This window comes from Zingiber officinale, chromosome 1B (assembly GCF_018446385.1).
Source record: "Zingiber officinale cultivar Zhangliang chromosome 1B, Zo_v1.1, whole genome shotgun sequence".
Lineage (NCBI taxonomy): Eukaryota > Viridiplantae > Streptophyta > Magnoliopsida > Zingiberales > Zingiberaceae > Zingiber > Zingiber officinale.
The window spans coordinates 134,748,105-134,771,900 of NC_055986.1; the positions used below are offsets into that span (position 1 = coordinate 134,748,105).

General features: G+C 36.9%; 2 protein-coding genes and 1 long non-coding RNA gene across 5 annotated transcripts; 2 read left to right on the forward strand and 1 right to left on the reverse strand.

Moving 5' to 3' along the window:
• Window positions 1-3,965: 3,965 nt before the first annotated feature.
• Window positions 3,966-6,174, forward strand: LOC121980522 (protein PIN-LIKES 2-like). Of its 2 annotated transcripts, none has more exons than XM_042532602.1 (2): window positions 3,966-4,145; window positions 4,435-6,174. In XM_042532602.1, exon 2 carries the CDS (start codon window positions 4,627-4,629, stop codon window positions 5,962-5,964), a length of 1,338 nt encoding a protein of 445 aa, XP_042388536.1. In that variant the 5' UTR covers window positions 3,966-4,145; window positions 4,435-4,626; the 3' UTR covers window positions 5,965-6,174. The 2 variants fall into 2 exon arrangements, with proteins under 2 accessions (XP_042388536.1, XP_042388529.1); XM_042532595.1 differs by having other exon boundaries at window positions 4,510-6,174.
• Window positions 6,175-8,849: 2,675 nt separating this feature from the next.
• Window positions 8,850-9,557, forward strand: LOC121980533 (protein NEGATIVE REGULATOR OF RESISTANCE-like). The gene has a single exon (XM_042532614.1). It carries the CDS (start codon window positions 8,930-8,932, stop codon window positions 9,299-9,301), a length of 372 nt encoding a protein of 123 aa, XP_042388548.1. The 5' UTR covers window positions 8,850-8,929; the 3' UTR covers window positions 9,302-9,557.
• Window positions 9,558-17,698: 8,141 nt separating this feature from the next.
• Window positions 17,699-19,366, reverse strand: LOC122000840. 2 transcript variants are annotated; one of them, XR_006117240.1, is made up of 7 exons: window positions 19,117-19,366; window positions 18,802-19,035; window positions 18,539-18,687; window positions 18,411-18,473; window positions 18,265-18,330; window positions 18,123-18,161; window positions 17,699-18,033 (listed from the first exon to the last, which is right to left on the reverse strand). It is a non-coding gene; the product is annotated as an uncharacterized LOC122000840 (long non-coding RNA). The 2 variants fall into 2 exon arrangements; XR_006117236.1 differs by having other exon boundaries at window positions 18,802-19,366.
• Between the last annotated feature and the right edge of the window lie 4,430 nt (window positions 19,367-23,796).

The following is a 23,796-nucleotide window of genomic DNA, read 5'->3' on the forward strand; positions in this document are numbered from 1 at the left end:
TTATATGGTTCATTCGTAGTCCTGGTCAAGTATTTGGGTTTTTCAATTCTCAAAGGGAGAACCAAGAAGGAGGATTTTTCTTTTATTATAGATAAAATGTAGGTTCGTCTAGCAGCTTAGAAGTAGAGGTGCTTAAATAAAACTGGGAGAATAACTTTGATATTATCAGTTCTATCTTCTATTCCCACGTATTATATGCAGGTTTCTTGGGTTCCCCAAACTATTTGTGCTTTGATTGACCAAGTCACCCATAATTTTATTTGGAAGGGGAATAACAGCAAGGCAATACATCTTGTTGGATGGGATAAGCTAATCTAGAAAAAGAAAAATGATGGGTTCGGAATTCGTAGAGCTAGGGAGGCTAATACGACTCTCCTTGGTAAAGTTAGTATGGGATATGCATCATGAAGTCAGAAAAATCATATGTCCAAAATGACGTTTTCCTTTATGGTGATCAGCTAGAGACTCTTTTGTGTGGAACTCAATTTTAAATAATGCCAAACTTATTTTTAGAAAGGGCTATAGCATTCGCATTGAAGTAGGTGACTCTTTTCCAGGATGGTACCATCCTTGGTCACCGCTTGGACCATTGTATAATTTGGTATCCCATATTAATATCTAGGATGTTAATCTCAGGGTTATGGATGTTGGGTGCAATGATGACTGGGATCTAGATAAGGTGATAATTCCGATGACTCAAGAAATAAGGAAGGTTATTCATAACATGAGGGTTCATTTTATAGTTAAGTTCTGGATGTTTTATTGCGGGAAGAAGATATTAATGGTTCTTATTCAACTAAAGCAGGGTTATTCTTGGCTTTTAAAATATTCTAATGTTGCGTCCCTTAATCAAAGGACGTGGAGTTGGATATGGAAGCTAAAAGCGCTTGAGAAAGTGAAATTTCTTTTCTGACTAGCTTGCTATGATGTTGTCCCAACTTTCAAACTTTTGCATCAGAGGAGAATTTGCAACTTAGCATCCTGTCAAAGATGTATGATGGATGTTGAAAGTTTTTTGCACTGTGTTTGTGACTGCATAACATCAAAAAATTTATGGATTGCTCTTGGTCTTTACTGTGATAGCTTTAGCATGCAGCGAGATGTGATTGCTTGGCTGAGAGATGATTCGCATGGTCCTAGTGAATTTTTTTTCATAGCTGGGGTGTGGTGGGCTTTGAGGGTCCGGAACATTATTTGTATTTGATACGGTACATATTTTGTGAGGTTGATAGGATAATGTGGTTACGAGTCAAAATTGTAGGAAGGTCAGAAGTCAAGCCTCCGTGGTAGGTCAACAGTCGAGCTGACGTGGAGGTCCGGAAGGTCAGAAGTCAAGCCTCCGTGGCCGGAGTCAAAGTCGCAACTGACGAGGTAGTCGGAGGAGGGAATTATAAGCCGAACTAGCGGTCAAGAACTGGGCCCACGAGCCCAGTATGACTAAGGACAAGGACTACGAACAAACGAGTCCGGAATAGACCCAGCATGCAGATCGGGACGTACATGCCTTGGATAATAGCGAACAGATGCGGGTCAGGAACCAGACCTAGCGTGCAGGTCGGGACGTACATGCCTTGGATAACAGCGAATAGATGCGGGTCAGGAACCAGACCCAGCGTGCAGGTTGGGACGTACATGCCTTGAATAACAGCAGACAGATGCGGGTCAGGAACCAGACCAGCGTGCAGATCGGGATGTACATGCCTTGGATAATAGCGAACAGATGCGGGTCAGGAACTAGACCCAGCGTGCAGGTCGGGACGTACATGCCTTAGATAACAGCGAACAGATGCGGGGTCAGGAACCAGACCCAGCGTGCAGGTCGGGACGTACATGTCTTGGATAACAACAAACAGATGTGGGTCAGGAACCAGACCCAGAGTACAGGTCGGGACACCCAAGTCAAGGGTCACCGGTCTGGATACAAACCCGGAGTGCAGATCGGAGATAGCAGATGACAAAGGCAGATCTGGGCACGAGCTTAACATAGATCGGGACATACAAGTCAAGGGCAACAGTATATAAAGGCAGAGTGAGCCCAGATCTCGGATCGGTCAGACGCTACCGGACAAATTAACCAAGGAATCGTAACTGCTTGTCAGAGGGAGTCATCAAAGTGTCAGGGAATATGCCAACAGTCGGGGCTCAATACACATTCGGTTTCGTCGCCAGCCTATTAGGAAGAGCCACGTGTCAACCACCGCCAGACAAAGCCTGACAGCCGACATTCCCTGACACCCGTCAGACCCAGGAATCTTCGTTGCAGTATAAAAAGGGATGTCTTGTCCCTTATGCAGGTACGTTCACTCGTCATTTTCCACTAGTCCTTTATTTTTCGTCCTTTTTTCTGCGATTTCTGGGGGGAAAAGTACTTGACTTGAGCGTCGGAGGGCCTGACCCGGGGACTTTTTCCCTGGTTCTTGGTCTCTAACGACCGGTGGACTCGTTTGAGTATGTGCAGAGAGAGATAGCGTCATCGTCCTGATCACCCCTCTCCGTCAACCACCCGTGGGAACCTTTTCAGGTGGGCACCTGGTTCATCCATCACCTCAACGACTCTTCATCAACTTTCTGCATAACAAGACCTATCTTCATCCGACTCAGCTTCCGGACGGGATCAGTATTGTTAAGGAAACTATGCCCATGTACACTCTTTTATCAAATGTCCGTAACTTTGTCACCACTCTTTAGTAGGCTTGTTACTTGGATAGTAGAAGTGATATTATGCGAGCAGTAGGTATATTGACATTCTCTTGACACTGGGCACAAGGTTCTTGACGTGAATGGTAGCTGCATAGGCAATCCAGGTATAGCAGGTTTTGGAGGTGTTGGATTTAAGGGTTTGCTAGTGCCATCGAATTTTCTAATATCCTTCATACAGAACTAGTAGTTGTTTTACATGATCTCTCGTTATGTTGGTCCGTGGGATTTAGACACATCATCTGCTACTCAAATTCAAGCAATGTTATATCTTTTGTAGTAAAAGAATGTTATATCATTTACTACTCAGATTCAAGTAATGTTATATTTTTTTTATTAAAGAGGCATGATGCCTCCTATGCATAAGTTTGTAATTATGGATCACATTCGACACATGCCGAAAATTGGACAATTAGGATAGAACATACTCTGTGCTGACTTTATGATCAAATTATTTAATTATTCTTCATATTTTTTTAGGTATTTTTTTTAAAATCAGTTTAATTTTAATTAAATTAAGTATATTAAATAAGAATTAAATAATAATTTAATATATATATTTTTAAATTAAGCACGATTTTTTTTTCATTTCAATTGATAGAAAATATATTAGATTTTATTTAAATTGTGCTCAGTTGAATAGAAAATATATTATATTCTCTTTAAATATGTTAAATTTAGGAAGAATTATATTAAGTGAGAAAAAAATCATGCTAAATTTGATAGAAAATATACTTGATTCTAATTTAAAATACTAAATTTAATAAGAATTATATTTATTTTTAAATTTTTTTATACATAAAAAGTATGAGGAGCATAGGTAACGATATTTGTACAATAAGTTGAAGTAAATAAATTTTATAAATAAAAAGTGGAAATAAAATTTTTTAAACATAAAAACTACCTATAAAGTTAAAATTATGATTGAGAAGTTTATGACAATTCACTGGATAATAATTAACGGAAGCATTGGGTAGAAAAAATGTCATTAGTTCAATTAAATCATTTCATACTTAATAAACCGGCTGACAATTTTAAGATTATGTTTGAATTATAGTATTTTTTTTATATCTTAGTTATATGTACTAATGATTAATAATTATTTATGATTTATTTATTTTTATATTCATCTAGGGACGGATTGATCGAAGAGAAATACTTTTTACCACTTGAATTATAATTATTATCTAATTTAAAATTTTGTGGCGTTCAATCGAAACCAAGCAGGACACGTCACACGATGCTTTTTTTTAATTTTAGGAAAAAGAACACTGAAATGTGAACCACGTGAAGGATCGTCCTGCTCCTATCCGTGGAACCGTGACTCAAACTACTGGTTTTTCGACCTTTTTAGATCCGGAGAAATTCGAAGATCGCTGATAACGGAACTTGAATCCACCTCTCTCGTTTTCCGATGGAGAGCGTCTTCGTCGTTCCTCACTTCGATTGTAAGGAGGCTCCTCCGTCGTCATCTTATGGATTTTTTGGATCTATTTGTCATACCGTCTCGTTTTTTCCCCCTCTTGTTGATTTTCGAGAAATCTTCTGGATTTAAAAACCCTTCAAGAATCATGGTCGTAATCGCTGTTGGTGTCGGAAAGATCTGATCTTTGCTTGCTTAGATTTTTTTTTTTCTTCTAAAATGAACAGCAAATTTTTTTAGTTGAGTTGATGATTGTTTGTGTATTGCTTGGGCGCTTTTTATAAGAATCCCTAAGTTGTTGACGTGCAATTCAGAACATTTACATAATCTGCCAAGGAAATTCCTAACGACGCTGGAGATAATTTGGGATCCGTGATCTGTGCTGCCAGGTGTTTGTGGAAATTACCGGTCGTAGTCTCAAGTGGAAGAAGAAAGATTCGTGGTAATTCCTGACAAAGATCGTGCCTGTTATCAAGAAAGAAGGATTTTCGTAATTAATTATTGGAATGGATCAAAGAATGCGAAGTGCAAGTGACAATTTGCTCTCGGCAGTGGTGCCCCTGTTGAAACTCCTGTGCCTTACTGTAATCGGTCTCATCCTTGCCCATCCACGGACCCAAATCATCCCTCGCGCCACCTTCAAGCTTCTTAGCAAGCTTGTTTTTGCCCTCTTCCTCCCATGTCTCATTTTTGTCCACCTCGGTCAATCGGTCACCTTGGATGATGTCTTGCTTTGGTGGTTTGTGCCTGTTAATGTGCTAATCAGCACAGCTATAGGCTGTGCTCTGGGTTACATTGTTGCTCTTATTTGCAGGCCCCCACCTCAGTTCTTCCGATTCGCTGTTATCATGACCGGTTTTGGCAATACAGGAAACCTCCCAATTGCTATTGTTGGATCAGTTTGCCATAGCTCAGATAATCCGTTTGGACCTGGTTGCCACAGAACTGGGATTGCTTATGTATCATTTGCTCAATGGGTTGCTGTCATCCTTGTTTACACGTTTGTTTATCACATGATGGAGCCACCAATGGAGTATTACGAGATTGTATCAGAAGACAATGAAATTGTGGAGGAACCAATCAATAATATTAGTATGCCATTGCTTCATGAAGCTGAATGGCCAGGAATGGTAGATAAAGGAACAAGACATTCCAAGAAACCATTTATAGCCAGAGTGTTTATGAGCATTTCCGGGTCATCAAACACATTCCCTGACATTGATTTCTCAGAAGAGGGGGGAGCAGATGTCGGGCCTAGTAGTCCAAAGTCCCTGAGGTGCTTGGCAGAACCAAAGGTCATTCGGAGGATTAGAGTTGTTGCTGAAGAAACTCCAATTCGGCACATCCTTCAGCCCCCAACAATTGCTTCTTTGTTGGCACTTATAGTGGGAATGGTTCCGGTGTTGAAAGATTTTGTGTTTGGGTATGATGCACCACTTTCTTTCATCACTGACAGTTTGGACATCTTAGCTGGTGCTGTGGTTCCCTCTGTAATGTTAATTCTTGGAGGAATGCTCGCAGAAGGTCCTAATGATTCAGCTCTTGGGATCAGAACTACAATCGGCATCACTATAGCAAGGCTTGTGATACTTCCAATGATAGGGATTGTAGTGGTGGCTTTAGCTGATAAGTGGCATCTTTTGATTGAAGGAGACCAGATGTACCGTTTTGTGCTTTTGTTACAGTATACTACACCAAGTGCTATATTGTTGGGTGCCATTGCTAGCTTGAGGAATTATGCTGTGAGAGAAGCTTCAGCACTCTTGTTCTGGCAGCATATATGTGCTGTGGTATCTCTCTCACTCTATATTGCTATTTACTTCAAGCTGCTATCCTATGTCTAAGGTTGCCAAACATGCGTCGAACAGTGTTTCTTGGTATGCTACTTTTGTGGTCCAAAATTAATAATGGTTGGGTTGTGTGAGTAGTTTGTTTAGTTGTTTTCGAATTATGTAAGGACGACAATGGGGAAGTTATCTCTTTGTGAATTGTTAAATGATGACCTTTTGTATCTTATGAGTTGCTCTACAAAATTCTTATTTGTTCTCTCCTTATGATTTTCGTCCATATGACATGACTCAATCTTGTTTTTCCTCCTATCTCACACTTTGCTCCATGTATACAAGGTGGTAAGGATGTGTTTACATCTGTAACGTTTTACCTAGCATTTTTCTATCTTCCAAGGAATATCTAATTATCTGCTGGGTACCCTAAATTCTGTACCTTGTGCTTGTTTCATTTGCTAGTTTAATTTCCTTGTCTAATCCTATAATTTTTTTTTCCTTTTTACAATTGCATTTTCTTAACCAAAATGAAAATTATTTGGCATGGGCTAGAAATTGAATCGTGCTAGATGAGAAGACTATGTTGAACTACACACTTTGTCGATGCCTTCTTGAGCATAATAAGTACATAGGAAATGTATTGTTGATGACAAATTTTTATTTCCTAGTTCTATCTTGTTGGACCTTGCGAGTAGCATCGCGAATGACAATTATAATGCTTCATCAAGCGCAACTATGTTAATCTATATGCATGTTAGTGATTGCTTGAGAATGAAATGAAGAGCTTGTAAAGGCATTTCGTGCATGATCCATAGTATATTGATATAAAAAACATCTATATACTGTACTTTGATTTCTTAATAGTTCGCTCGGAGTTTAAATGTTCAACTCATACATACTTTCTTTAAGAAAGTGCTCTTCATGTCATGAAAAGTATGATTTATTCAACAATGCTATAATTTGTAATATTGCTAGTGTTGTGATCAATGGATAGTTTGGTGACAAGGAGGTATAATTCTTAAGAAAGAAAACACCATTCCTCCTTTTGTCCTTGAGTACTAAGGAATTTTGTCCTAATGGATGTTGCCGACTGCTTTTTTGATACACACTGATTTGTATTCTTTTATTTGACTTGCTTAGCATGAAACAACAATCTAAGAAGTTGAAAGTAACAGTCGATATTCTTTACGCCGAACGCGTCATGTCCCAATCAAATCACCGCCTAAGAAAAATGGCCTAGAAAGGGAAAGGCTTAGTCTTAGTCACAAGCATTGATTCGAGGGAACCTTGTTAGTGGTGTGAAAATGGCATCATCATATGGGCATTAGATCGTGCATAATCAGATTACTATTTCGGTGTCAAATGACATCCAGTCGATAAGCAACGTTGCCCTGATCGACAAATAAAAAAAAAAACAATTGCGTTTCTCACGTGAAATCCAGGCCGCCAAAGCATACGGCGCCCCTAGAAATGTTGACTAATGGCACAATAATACACTGTGACCATCGATTCATAAAATTAGCATTTAAATGATGACAAAATCAGCACGCAATACACGCGTCAAAAAATAATCCGAGTATTTCCCTTTCCATATCGTTTTTTTTTCTCTAGACTAAAATATTTTTTATATTTTTTAATAAAATATTTAGTTAAAAAAAAATTAACCTCAAAGAAGTATTCTCGTTCCTGATTGAAACCTAAAGTTGTAATGTTAGTTTAATCGATTCAGGGAAAAAATATTTTTGATGGAAGAAGAATTTTAGCAAAAAAAAAAAAAATGTTTAGGATAGAAATTAAAAGGATATCTTTTTTATAACGACTTAGCAGAGGAACTGTTAGTTTATTATCAAAAGGTATCCGGTCCAATAATTACTTCTGACACATGTATATACCCGACCCACACTCTCACCTATTGTAATTATAATGGTAACAACTACATAATTATAATTATAACTGTAATAATTATAGCAATTATGAAATTATACTTACTACCATTATACTTACTACTGGAATAAGAAAAAAAAAATTTACCCTCGGAACTATGATATAGTGATAAGATATTCATATTGTCACTCAGTTATCCATAATTCGAGCACCAACTATAATGAATTTATAAGAGTTTTTCTTTCAAATGGGGCACTAACTAAAAGATGTTGGGTTCTTGGACTACTCGCTATGAGCACTTCCTAATTTAACTTGATGGACGGTAAAATTTTTTCATAAAATCGAATCAATCATCTAAGCTCGATATTACCCAATCTAATTAATTATAAGAAAAAAAACTTTAATAAAACACATTAACGTCTTTTAATCCTCATAACGTTTTTTAAATCTAATAAATAAATTGAAAAGTACCAAATATATAAAAAAAAAGTTACTATATCATTCTTGTATTATTAACTAACCATTTTCAATTATAATTATAACAGTTATGATTTTATAATTTAATTTTAGATGATAATCCATTAATTATAACACATACGATTTCATGACCATTACCTATATGTGACAACAAATTGTAACTATTAAAAGTATGTAGGGTAAGAGTAAAACAACTGTTATAACGCACCAATTTAGATGGGAAAAAAAAATACGAGGGAGATATTGGTGAAAATAAACTACTATTTGACAGATATATTATTTTATTAAAGAGAAGGTATTTTCTAATAATAAATTAATATAAAACACCGCTTAAAAGTCCAAAAGTTTATCATTGTGTTTTTTTAATAAGTTGGAAACTAAAAATATCATGTTATTTTTTAAAAAAATAAGTAAATAATTTAAAGATTTAAACAATAATTATAAATAAATAAATAGTTAAGAAAAATAAAACTTATAAAAGTTTAAAATATTTTTTTTAATTAATTCTATGTGGTCCTCATTTCTTTCCCCTTAAGTAAACTCAACTTTTCGTCTCCCCTCTTCACTTTCCTGTTTAGGATAAATGAAGCAAAGTGCTACCTGCTCTTCCTCCTCGTGACGCCAACAAGCTACCGTGCGCCTGTCCCGTCCTGACCGTTGGATCATGGAGCGGTCGGATAAGAAGCGGAGGGGCGTCCAGGACGGCGAGGGCCGTCTCCCATCGAGGCCGCGCCCTGACGAGGCTGTCCCTCCTGCGGCAAACGACGCCGAAGTCGAGGAGTTCTTCACCATCCTCGGCCGGATGCGCGATGCCTCCCGTCGTTTGTCCGCTCGACAGAGGGCCGAGGTCGCCGTCGACGGGTCCACGCGGTGGAACCCGGAGTTCTCACTGGAGGACTTCACCGAGCCCGGTGCGGCGAAAGGAGACAGTTCGAGTTCTCCCAGCGTGCTCGCAGCGAAAGAACGGCCGGCGGAGAGCGTCGCGCCGCGGCACCTCGACCTCAACGTGGAGCCGGGGCCAGAGGGAGAAGGTTAGGATTTTCCGTTTTCAGATCAGAACGAACGCTAGTTGCGTATTAACTTTCTCCCGTCACTTTCTCCTTTTTTTTGGGGGTTTTGGTTTCAAGAACACAGTTGCTTTGCGTACGCAGGCAGCAATTAACCTAACGCATGCCCTTCTTCTTTAAATGTCTTTGTTTTCTGTTTTCTAGATGTAGGGTTTCAGATTCTCATCAGCCAAGTATTTTTATATCGAATGAAATATTAAATACAGAGAACCTCTTCAGATTTCATTTTTTTTGTTTGTGTATGTTTGTGTTTGTGTGTTTTAATTATGCTTCCCATTGACAATCGCTATGAGATTAACTTCCTTGTGTATTCTATCGACTTGGGGAATTACAGAATTATATAGGATCAACCACTGAACCTTCTTCCTCTGATTCATAATGAACCAGAGGATTCCTATTCCTCAATTTTTGTAGTTAACATGTCATTTATTACTTAATAGTTGTTATCTTCTCATTTAGGTAACGTCATCAACCACTCAGCCTCATCTTGGTATGAATCAGCTTCTCCTTCTATGTCGATTTCAGTCATTCACCCTAATCTCAATCTCCTTCCCACACTTTTTCTCAATCTCTCACCGTCAAACTAGATGAAAATAACTATACAGTGATTGTTAATGGCTTAGAAGAGTTTATAGACGATGTCCTGCCCTCCGAAATTTCTTCATCTTAATAATCTGATTGTTAATCCGAGTATACCTCTTACAACGTATAATGAGTTGGATTTATTCATCTTTGATTGAGAAACTCATGACCCTCGTATGGTTGGGTATTCAATAGCACACGATATTTGTCTGGCTCTTAATCAAATTTACTCTGCCTCATCGTTTGCTCGTGTGTCGGAACTAAGAAATGTATTGCAAAATCTAAAAAAGAAGTCAGTCTTCCGACAATGGAATATATTCGAAAATTGAAAAGTAGTTTCAACAAACTTGCCTTTATTGAAGAACATGTTTCTTACCATGATCATTATGGGCTCCCATTGACTAAAATACTACCAACTAGGAGGGTAATAGGGCAGGTAGAAGCATATCCCGGTGGGATGGATTTAGACCTGTCTAAACGGGTCTTAAGACGGATCCGGGACGAGTCACGGATTTAACCGGACCCGTCCCGTATAATAATTTTTTATTTTTATATTAATTATTAATTGAATAAAAATTAATAATTAATTTTTAATTGAATCAAAATTAATAGATTTTAATTTGTGATAATATTTTTTGTTACAAAATATTATTAATATAAATATTGAAAAAAAATTAATGTTTAATTAATTTTTAAAATTTTTTATATTGTATTTCAAAAAAAATATGACGGGTCTAACGGGTCTAATCTGGATTCGCCCTGCCAGGTTCGCGGGGCGAGGTGGGTCCAAAGGGAGGTAGGATGGGTCTCAGGTTTGGCTAAATCCGCCTCTAACCCGGATTCGTTGCTATTCCTACTACCAACTTATTGAAAGCAGTAGTGATACATCGAAACAAACTAAATGATGTATCATGAATCTAGCTATCATCAATGAATAAAGTAAAATCAAAATCAATACAATAGCATACGAAGAGTTGATCTGAATCCATCACAAGTCATTGTATCCCTTATTTATCGTTAGAGTTCCTGCAAGCATAGAATAATTTTCTATAGAAGTGGGAGGCAATCCATAGTACTTTTTGAGAAGAGAGGAGGAAGATGAAAATAATTTTCTATAGAAGTGGGAGGCAATCCATAGTACTTTTTGAGAAGAGAGGAGGAAGATGAAGAAGTTCAAATCAACACGATTCAAGATGTCTAAATCAATGAGGCTTCTTCTCTTATATACTTTGGTTCATCCTATAGGGACCATCCACATAAAGCTCATTATTTATTAATAATCCATTATTGTTAATGAATCGGATTATGGATCTACACATTGAATCAACATCCAATAATCTAAATCCCTTTCACGCATTAAGCATTAAATCACTTAATTGAGGTTTAATTTGTTAATGACATAATTGTTATGTGTTGTTGTTAATCAAGAATTAACCCACCAAATAGAGATTAAATCCTTCACTTATTTCTCTCTTTACATTCTAAACTCAATGTTCTTTATAGGCAGCAAAAAGATAAAACTATCATCTTGACGACTCTTCCAGGGTGATCCCTGTTAGAATGCATCCTTTAGTTGAAGAATCGAGAGAAAGAGAGCACAATTTAGCATGCCTTAATTGAATCAATCTCTTCCTTTATATACCCGACTCAACCTGTGGGAACTATCCATCATAAAGTCTATAACTCATTAACAATTCATCAATGTTAATGAACTGGGTTAATGGATCTACACATTGAATCCACATCCATTTAATCTAAGCCCCCTTTATATGCAATCAAGCATTATATCATTTAATTGGGATTTAGTTTTTTGATGGACTTAATTAAATTTAATCCACCCATGTGGACTTAATCCTATAATCTTCCACTAGGTTATACTTATTCTTTATACACACACAACCCTTAGTTGAGCTCAACATGTCAAATTTTATGGGTTAAATAATCCTTTAAACAATCTGTTCTATTAAATCAATTAGTACAAGACTAAAGAAGTCATAGCTATTATAATTGTAACAAAATCTAATAGTAATCATAATACTAATATCATTAATGACATAAATCAAATGTGGATGTATAGTACAAAAATGATACAAAATGTGATATATAAGTGCTTGTTTTCAATAAGTCCTCTTTATGACCCAAACCAAATCTAAATCATATTTATCAACACCTTATGCTAAACTACAGTGATAAATTATGATTCAATCTTATAACTCCAAATGAAATCTGCATCATATTTACAACAACCAAATGCAAAATTATAACAATAAATATAATATCTATATATCAAAGAAAGTCAAAATTATGTACACATATAAAAAATCTATAGTATATACAATGAGTCAAAATATGTGTTCATGAATATAAAACATCATACAAAATACAGATTCCTACATAATGAGTACTTCATCAAAAGAAAATACCACCATATTCAGCACATGCTGATGAAACACTTTAGGTGATAAGCTCTTGGTAAGTGGATTTGTTAATATGGAATCTGTCCTTATATGCTCTATCATTATTTGATCATTCTGAACTCTTTCTTTAACTACTTGAAATTTTATGTCAATATGTTTAGACTTCGACGAACTACAATTGTTTTTGGAATACAATTTTATAGCTTTATTATTACAGTTGATTCTTAATGGCCTGTCAATGCCCCTAATGATTTGCAAACCTATGATAAAGTTCCACATCCATATCCTGTGGTTGGAAGTTTCATAGCAGACTATAAATTCTACCTTCTAGTGGAAGTGGGTATTAGCGTTTGTTTGACGCTTTTCCATAATACAACCCTCCTGCCATCATGAAGACATAACTTAAGGTAGATCTCCTGCTATCCAAACATCCAATAAAATCAAAGTCTGAATATATAATGATTTCCAAATGACTTGATCTCCGATATGTGAGCATGTAATCTTTCGTTCTTTACAAATATCACATAATCCTCTTTATAGCTTTCCAATGCTCTGGTCTAGGGTTACTCAAATATTTGCTCAAGATCCCCACAATGTATGCAAAATCTGAACACATACATACTTGATCATATATCAAACTCTTTACTACCGATGCATAGGGGAATTGTTGCATTTTCTTAATCTCAAGTTCATGGCATGGACATTGTTGCAAGTTAAGTCTATCACTCCTTACCATCAGAGTGTTGCCAGGATCACAATTCTGCATGTCATACTGAATGAGTACTTTTTTTTGTATATGCCTTTTGTGATAGTTCAAGTGTGTACCTTGAATGATCACGTACAATCTGTATACTTAAGACAAAGGATGCATCACCAAGATCCTTTATTTCAAATTCACCGGATAGAAATAACTTAATTTCTTGTAGCAGGCTCTTATCATTGCTTACAAGCAATATACCATCCACATATAAAAAAAATATAATAAACTTGCTCCCACTGAACTTGATATACAAACATTGATGAACTATATTCTCCTTAAAAACTATATGAAGAAACCACTTGATCAAACTTCCAGTACCATTGACGAGATGTCTGCTTTAAATCATAAATGAACTTCCTTAGTTTACATACTAGGTCTTTGAATTTCTTAACTCAAAGTTCTCCGGTTGCACCATGTATATAGTTTCCTGAATGTTTCCATTGAGAAACATGGTCTTAACGATCATTTGATATAGTTCTAGGTCATAATAAGCTAGAAGTGTCATAATTATCCTAAGGAAGTCTTTTGTCGAAACTACTAAAAAGTCTCCTTGTAATCAATATCCTCCTTTTGAATGAATCCCTTGGTAACTAAGTGCACCTTATACTTTTCTACACTGTCATGTGAATCTCATTTGGTTTTAAATATTCATTTACAACTAACAGGTTTCACACCTTCAAACAATTCGGTAAGTTTACAAACACTATTGTCCACCATATACTTCATCTCTTCATTTCATGGGTTCGATGCATTTTTCTAGATGAGGGCATTGTTTGACTTCTTGGAAGAAAGTGAGATCATCCTCCAACCCAATGTTAAACTTATGCTCTTAGAGATATACATAATCATGAGACATCATGCATCTCCTTTCTCTAATAGATCTCCTTAGTGACACTTGATTTTGAGATGATTGGGAGTCATTCTCAACCGTAAGAGGAAATTTCTCTATTGATATGATGTACCTTCCAATTGAATTGGAGGGGACATGGAAATATCATGGTCAACTACCCCTTCCGATTGTGTAGCTTCAACTGTATGTGTAATAATAATCATTTCACTATCAGCTGTATCAGTAGTTACTACATTAGAATCATCAATGTTTTTTTTCAAATGATATTTTTCTAATTTTATCACTCCCACCATCCTCAATGAATTTGACATTACTTGTCTCGAAAAAGAATCTACGTAAGGGGTTGAAAATTTTGAAATCTCTTAAATTTTCAGAGTATCATATAAAATGACAGCTAACGATTATTGAGTCCAATTTTCTATCATTAGACCTATAGGCCTAACCTCATATATACAACCCCAGACATGTAGATGTTTAAAACTAGATGCTCTACTTGCCCACAACTCATATGAGGTTTTGCTATTGCCTTATTAGGAACTCTGTTGAGTGAGTAAACTGCAGTCTTGAGTGCTTCACCCCACAAAGACTCCAGTAGAGAAGAAAATGTAATCATACTTCCTACTATGTCTTTTAAGGTTTAGTTTCGTCACTCTGCTATGTTAGGATACTTTGGAAGCTAGAAAGGGGGGGGGGGGGTATTAGCTTAAATTGTTTCGTTGATGATGATTTGAAGTGGAAAACTTGAAGCAATGCTAACACCTTTGATTTTACTTGGTATCCACTTCCTTTAGGTAACTAATCCAAGGATCCACTCTTCTCACTCATAGTACACTATGAAAACCTTCTTCTAGGAGGCAGAGAAACCTCGTACAAGTAAATACGAGAAATACAACAAGAAATGCACAAGAATAAAGAAATAAATACAACAATGACTTATTGTTGTGGATTGCCTCTTGATACTTGGAAAGTGCAGCAACACTTGTCTCCAAGAAATTTCAAGAACTGACAATGAAGAGAGGAGAAGAAGAGTTGTCGAATCCCTTGTGAAAATGTCTTTTATCTCATGATCTAGTTGGCATTACTTATCGACGACTCTTTTTTGCTTCTCCCAATCGATTACCTAATCGATTACACAACTTCAATCAATCACATGATCGATTCAATATAATGTTGTGATTCGTAAAACTCCTCTTAATCGATTGATCAATCGATTGAAGAGAGCTGAATTGATTGACCAATTCATTCAGCACCTCTCTGTGCTCTCGCGACGATTGCTCCAATCGATTGCCTACTTAATAGGGGAAGGCTTAATCTATTGTCCTAATCGATTCAGGCATTCTCCTTTATCGTGAAGAAACGCTCTCAATCAATCACATGATCGATAGATGTGGTCTTTGATCGATTACCCAATTGATCCGACTCTTTTCTGTTTGTGAAGAAAAGCTCACAATCGATCACTTGATTGATTGGCGCAGCTCTTGATCGATTACCCAATCGATCCAAACGCCTTCTATTCATGAAGAAAGGCTCGATTTTGGCTCAATCGATTACCCAATTGATTGTCCAACCCTAACTTGCTTAACTCAAGTATAGGGGTCCCTTGCGAAACCTCCGGTTAACCATGACATGTTGGGACTTCTTCATAAAGTGTCCAGTCAATATTTGACCCACTTGAACTTTCTGTCTCATGTTAGCAAAGTTTGAACCTTGTTGGATTAGTCAAAGTGTTACGTTTGAACCTTCCACTGCGACAGAAAGAAATTCTAGCAAAGTTTTCCAAATAACCACTTTATAATCCAACAATGATCCTAGCAAGTGTTAAACTCAACCACTAATTTGAATATATGATATTGATCACTTCCATTTCCTCAAAGAGAAACATATTTAAACTGATTGATAATTTAAAAATAGACAGCAAGATAAGAATGATGATACTTGCTCAAGATAGAGGAATAGAAACTTTTAGAGAACAATCCAAAATCATAGAAAACATTTTTTCTTTGTCTGATAAAACAAACTTTATTATCTGCGATCATTTCAATTTTCACAAAAAACCCAAGGTGATGAACCAAATCACTTAAGCATTTTGTACTCGAGCAGAGAGAGCTCATGGATGAAATAGGAAAGCACCTCCATTTGCTTAAGTTCATTTGAACAACAGACAAAAACAAGAATATAACTATATATCCTTTTTTGTTGGATAAGTAAATTGATATTATTGTAATTAAGTGTTAATTGTGTACTCTGTTGGTACAATGAACCTCTAGGATTTTGATGTTTGACAATGTACCTTAGTCTGGTCAGTTTGACCAAGGGTTTAATGTTTGGAAGAGAAAATTGACTAGCAAGGGTAAATCCTAACAAAAGGATAGACAAGTGAAAAGTCTACTGAGTGACTAGTCCTAACTGGAGGTTAGGCAAGGGGAAGTCTTGGTGAGTGAAGTCAGACCCTAATGAGTGAAGCTAGGTGGTAGAAGTCTTAGTGAGTGAATCCGGGTCCTAGTGAGTGAAGCTAAGTGGTGGAAGTCCTGGTGAGTGAAGTTGGGTCCTAGTGAGTGAAGCTAGGTGGTGGAAATCCTGATGAGTGAAGCTGGACATCCCTAGGGGGAGGTAACCCTAGGTAATATGTGATCGAATTATTAATAATGTTGACACTGTTTTTTCTTACCATTTTTATATCTATTGTGCTAACTCAGTGTTGTAGGCAAGTCTTAGTAGATCAGCAGTCAGATACTAAGCAAGGCCAGAGAAAGTTCAAATAAGTCTAAAGGACCAGATGTTTGGAATGTAAGTAAAGGTAAGTCATTAAAGGATAGTGACTCAGTAAGGATGTGTTCCCCGTTGAGGGAACTGTATGTGTCGATCCAACTTAGGCCCATTTGGGAAGCCTAAGTTAAGATCTTGACTAGATCTTGGTCTCGATGAGACATGATCTAATTACTACCCTATCTTCTATGTTGTGCTAACTCTGTTTTGCAGGGTAGATATAATTTTGATTGTCCGGACTAACCTTTTCTTGCAGGAAGAAGGCTGCTGGAGAAAGGACCCTGGGCTCCCGGAGCAGGCTCGCTCGAGCACAGCTGCGGGCGCCTAGACGGCCCAGGCGTACAGACTCGGTCCAGGCGCCCGGACCTGAAAACTCATCCACACGCTTACATAGAGCACGTCGATTGGCCGAGCCACGTGGTCTAGGCACCCGGAGGGGTTTCAGACGCCCGGAATTGACCTATTTAAAGGTCCTCGACCTATAGCTTGAGAACGACAATCACTACAAGTTTTCTTCTTGCTCGGTACTCTGAAAAGGCTCTCGTAATGCTCTTACGCGCCATAGACAACCGACGACCAAGACTTTTCAATTCTATTATTGTTGTTGGTAACTTTTTCAGTTCTTGCACTTAACTCCTTTAATCTTTTGTAAATTATTAGTAGATTGCCTAACGAAAGCACTCTACGAGTGTGGGTCTTAGACTAGGAATCGTCAATCGTCGAAGGCACCGAACCAAATAAAACTCAGTTTGTTAGTATTGGTTCATTTTTTTCTTCCGCTCTGTACTTCGATTAATTCGCTATCGATTTTCATGATTCCCCTGTTTGGATCCTATATACTCTTGCCGTTTTATTAGACTCAACTGCCTTAAGAAATCTACTCACGTAAACATTAAGGAGTCGCTATCTGCCTTCTAGAGTCGCTCCCAACCATGTAAAATGAAAGGAGTCTTAACTAAAAGAAATAAATTGATGACTAAAGCTTGCTAGCTTGGCACAATAATCTAGTATAAAGCTATGATACCTAGGCAAATTCATCTGTAATTTTTACAAACTACTCGTGTACATATTTTGATTAATGAGAAAATGGTAGGCCTTCGGCAGAACTTCCTCACAAGAAAACAACATTAGGTAGAATAAAGCTAGCAATCTTAAGCTTACAGATTTCAGGTAGAATAAAGTCGGTATCCAACAAGCAGATCTAATGCTCTCTCTGTGGATTAAAGGAATGGAAGAAATAGGAACCAAGCAAAGGCCTTTGATCCTCAGATCATATCTTGCCTCTGCCTTCTCCTTCCTCTTAGTTTCTCCCCAACAATTGCGTTCCTAAAACAATGAATAACCAATTCCACTGAATTACTAAAATGCATTTTGTAAATATTATCTCCTTTATTTTAGTGTAATATGATTATTACCTTGCTCAGACTAGATTTCAGTTATGGGTCACTTAGTAACTGCATGAAAGAAAAAGAAAAAAAAACATGATTAAACTAAATTGCATGCAGCTCAATACCTGAAGCAATAAGAATACAGATATAAAGAGGCTGATGGTGTTACTTGTACTTGCTTTTGTAAGATTCTGATACAATTAATAGTCTCGATCAGTAGTGATGCTTGATCTATCTGAACAAATCAGAAGAAAAAAGAGAATGATCGAGTAATTCATTTAATCTTAATTCTTCTGAAGAAATGTGTTGAATTACCTTCCCAAATGGTGACACATGTTGGAGAGCACTTATCTTTTTTTCCACTTTCGCTTTGGGCACCTGCAACTGTACTTTGTAATATGATTCTTATTTGATGAAGTGATGAACTAAAAACTTTGCCTGACCTTATTTGATGAGATCATTTGGCTATTATTCTTGTTCTTCCTGAAGTGCTTCTCTGTGCTTTCTTCCGGTCTTTTCCTCTTCCATCAGATTTCTTTGGCTAAACCAAGGATGATCTAGTTCAGATTCAACATGACCAATAGTCTGGTATCTAGATCAAATAAGAAAATCCTCATTTTTTTATTCTTACAAAAATAGCAAATTAATATTCCAACTAACAGAACACTCGCTAAGGAGAATGCTTCGAGGAAATAAGAAAACTAACAGCAAATTGCTTGGGATCTGACCAAACCGCCCTGGAGATCTTCACGGCAATCGAACACCAATTTTGCAGCCTGCCCTTGTAAACGAGATTTGGAGCCTTGTCACCGCTCTCGGACATGATGTTCTTGGTGCTGAACCCATTCGTAGCGGCCTTAAGCTCAGGAAATGAGAACTTCGCGAAAGGCGGGACCCCCTCCTCGTCGCCACCACCTCCGTTTGGTACGGCCGAGAATGACTGGCAAGGCTAGTGATGGTTCATTTGCAGACTTACTTAAACAACGGTTCATCTAAAAATTGGGAAGGTTAAACATTTAACCTCCTCTGGGGCCTCCACAACTACTAAACCTGGGAGGCGATTCTCCGACCACAACGACGAGCAACAAGACCCCATCGTTGCCCTCTGCCTCCTGAAGCTGCTCCCAACCATCCTCCCTTCTCTCTCTCTCTCTCTCTCTCTCTCTCATTCTCTTGAACAAAGGTTGTGATTTCTTCTCCCATTAAGAGGAAGAACTCTTAGTGGGAGAAGAGAATAAGGAGATGAGTCGTAGAAAGGAGATGACTCCAAAATTAGGGTTCACAAAGGGGAGATGGAGAAAAGGCTATAGGGAGAATTTTTGGCACAAGTTTGAAGTAGAAAAAAATAACGATTATAATTTCATTGACAACGGTTTATAACCGTTGTCTTATTAGCACAACAATAACGGTTTATGTACCGTTGTTCCAAGTGTTGTAAAAATATTCTCATTTATAACGGTTCATTTCACCGTTGTCCCAACTGTTGTTAAGATTATCTTTTGGGATAATTGTTGCATCAAAGATAATGATTTTGTCAAAAATTATTGCCTTTTGTCAAATTTATAACAGTTTTTTCCAAAACTGCTGTCTTTGTGGTGTTGTCTTTGTGTAATTTTGTTATAGTGTATTGATTTAGTATATCTATTTAAGTTTTAGTTTCATCAAAAAATATAGATTATGTGTTATCCAATCATGGGAAAAGTGTTGGTGTAGTTGGCACTAATGGTCAAACTTGAGTTTTGATGAATGATAAATGGATTAGGTTAGATGTTGTGTGTCTAACCTTGTTACAAGTGTGCAGGACTTGATGGGTATGGAGGACCTAACACCAGGCTGAAATCCAATTAGGTCTATTGGACCTTATAGCTGGTGGAAAGCCCAGATAGATCAAGGAGTGACTCGAGATCTGACAAAAAGTCTGGTTGGGTCTGCGAGACCTTATAGCTGGCTAAAGTCTAATTTAGTCTGTAGACTTGAAAACTAGTAGGAAGGCTTGGTGGGTCAAAGGAGAGCCAAGCGATCTTGCATGACAAGTGAGGTAAGTCATTGGAGGAGAGTGATCCAGTAAGAACGAGTCTCAATTAGGGATTTTAGGCACTGGTCTAACTTAGATCCATTTTGGAAGTCTAAGCTGAGATCATGACTAGATCATGGTCTCGAGATAAACATGATCTAATTAATAATCACTTCATTTAAATGTGATAACTCTATTTTCTAGGATATATTATTTTATGGATTAACTCTTTTTTGTAGGGTTAAATGGTAAAAATTAGCCTCAGATGAACAATGTCTGAGGCGCCTCGGAAGGTCAAGGAGGTGCCTTAGAGTGGCGTGGAGGCGTCCTGGATCTAGCAGAAGCACCCTCGCATGGATGAACTTTGAGGATAAAATTCTCGCTATGGTGGAAGCTCCCTAGAGTATGCTGGAGGCACCCCGGAGTGCATTGGAGGTGCCTTGGAACACCTGGAAGGCGCCCTCGTGCGGATAAAGACTGCAGGTGTCGGAGTTGATCAAAGTTGAAGTTTACAAGATAATTTTTGAGGTTGAAGGCAACTTTAAAACTCTTTAAAAGGGTTATTCGATCAGCACTTTAGAAACATCCCTAATACACGCTCCTACGACTATTCTGCCACTTTAACTTTGCTGTGTTGCTGCATTTCAAGTCTCAACGATGCAAGAATGACACGACGTCACTACATGTTCAAATGAGCCTAGACTTTGGTAACATGTAGTTGTTGTTTACTATTACTCTTGTTTTCTTTACTGCACTCCTTATTCTAAAGTTGATAGTTTTATTACCAATTCATATTTTGTAAAGAAATGATTAATTAGTGAATTACCCATCAGAAATGTCCAAAGGACCTGAGTCTTGGAGTAGGAGTCATCGAAGGCTTCGAACCAAATCAAACCAAACGTGCGTTGTTTTCTTACTTAGTTTATTTTATTCCACTATGCATTTTGTTTTTAAAAAACTAAAAAGATAAGTTTTTAAAATACACATGATTCACCCTTTCCATTCTCACGTGCCTACGATTCTATAGAAAGATAAATGTACAAATCATGTGCATTTAGTCCAAAGATCATGGTTAGAAATTGGTTGTGAAAAATAATTTTAAAATATTTAAAAAAATCTTGGTGAAGACTATTTGTTGATAGCAATCATCATTCAATAATTAAACACAAACTTGAGAGAAACATTGAAGTTTTTAATGGTTTCTAATTACGTGTCAATCTTTGAAAATGGATTGTATTTTTTTTTTAAAAAAATATTTTTCTATGATAGTATATGGAATAAATAATTTCTACATGAATTTTCATAATTTTCAAATTTTTATAGAATTATTGATCATTTATAAAATTAGGACAGAAATTAGAAATAAATATCAGAAATGGTAAGTGATTAAGCGTAATTCTTAATTGCTTACGGTGTAGTTGAAGTGATTAAGCCCTAGCGGTAAGCGATTAACATAGTGGGTTAAGTGCTTAAGACCTGTTTTAAGGGACTAAGGACTACAAGTAATCACTTAAGGGCTCTGATTTCAACTGAAATAAGATTGTTTCAATTGATTAAGCCATGTTTAGTCAAAAAAAAAAAAAAAACTATTCCTAACCCTATGAAGTGCTTAAATAAGTATTTAAGGGTATTTTTCTTGATAAAAATAAGAAAGAAATGGATCAAGGGGACTAATTTAGAGTTTAGGGTGAGATTTAGTTTTCAAGATTATAATTTTAACCTCATACCTTTGAACATTAGATTTTCTAAAGGTCTAGAAACTCCAAATCATTGTTGGTGCAATGATAGAAGTTTGAAGCATATTTTGAGGGGAGGATCTTCTTAAACACATGAATTGAAAATTGAGAATGAATGCTCTAAGATGAGCATTGGATGATGGATTAAATGCTCAAGGATGAGCATTGAAGGATAATGAAGGGTGTGGAACCTTATTGTAATGTTGTGAACAATAAGTAAGGTTGTGAACAATACATGAGATAAATCTTAAGAGAAGATTTTTTATGTACGCCAAAGGGGGAGAATGTTAAATTTAAGTTAGAAAATTCTCCATATTCAAAGGGAGAGAATGTGAAATATGTTAGTTAGAGCCCTAGAGTCAATCATTTGATGATTGTATTATGAATTTGTTGTATCATATTCTTATATAAATAAAGGTATTTGTTTTTTCTTATTATACTTACTTGTATTAGTGCCAAATAAACTAAGTATAATAGCGTCTTTGAGTAAAAGGTTCTTACCTATATCAATCGATTGGTTGAATCGATAGTGAGATGATATAGGGAACACTACTCTTAATCATTCCTAGTCGAGTATTAACATTCAGGGACAATGTTAATGCGACGAGACTAGCATGTAGGTCAACTCGATGACTTGATCTCACAAGTCATGGATATAGAGATATCAAGTTGACACATGGGTATGCATTGGAAAATGTATACTGAATGACCCGCCATAAGAAAGTATCATGGATCGTTATATGAGTGTCATATACTTTCTCATGTGACTATTAGTATGACTACTAATCCTTAGACCTGAAGTCACCATGGATCCCTACATAAGGAGTTATGTACTTTGGTTTCGTCAAACGTCACCCGTAACTGGGTGGACTATAAAGGCGATTACTGGGTATGTAACAAATTATGCGGACGGATGTGAGTGATGTAGATGGGATCTATCCCTTCTATATGACGGGAGCGACATCGATATGCTTGATAGAGTGAGACCATGAAGTGCATGGTTATGCCCAAATGAGTCAATATGAGATATTGAGCTCATTTGATTTAGTGAGTCTACTTGGAGTTCAAGATTTAGATTGGCCAGAGGATGACACGGTCTATGCCTCACATTGATCAATCTAGATGTCTAGGATAGAAGGACACTTGTCATATATTGTGAGGAGTCACAATTAGTAGTCACAAGGTGATGTTGGATCTCAACATTCTTGTAACTTGGGTAGTAATGATGTGTTGTTAGATACCGCTCATTACTTATGCTCCTAAATGGGTTTAGGGGCATTGCCAACGTTACAAGAACCTATAGAGTCACACACTAAGGACAATTAGATGGAGATTAGGTTCATATGATGAACCAAGAGGATTAGATTCATGTGATGAATCAAATTTGATTAAAAGTAATCCTAATTGGGCTAATTGAGTTGGACTCAAATTGATTCATGTGTTCAATGAGTTTAATTTAGATTATGACTCATTGAATCAATTTAATTAAATGAATTAGATTCATTATATTAAATTGGCTTGAATTAAATGGTTGGATTAGATCAACCATGAGAGAGATTAAGTCAAGTTTTGACTTGACTTGAGAGGAAGAGGAAGAGGAAGAGTCAAGTTTGACTTGACTATTTGCCACCTCACTTGTGAGTTGGCATTAAGTGGCCAATGATGATGTGCCACATCATCATGTTTAGCACATGTGGGTGCCACCTAATGGAGGTTACAAATTCCCTTTCAATTTAATGTGGCCAGCCACATTAAATGAGAAGGAGTTACACATATGTGGCCGACCACTTTGTGAATGAATGAAATTCATTTTTCATTCAAGGCATGATTCCATCATCTTCTTCCTTGCTCTCATTCTTGCTCTCCCTCTCCATTGCCGAGACCTTCTTGGAGTGCTAGCACACTCTAAGGTTCTCCCTCCATCGATTTGTTCGTGTGGATACTTCTAGAG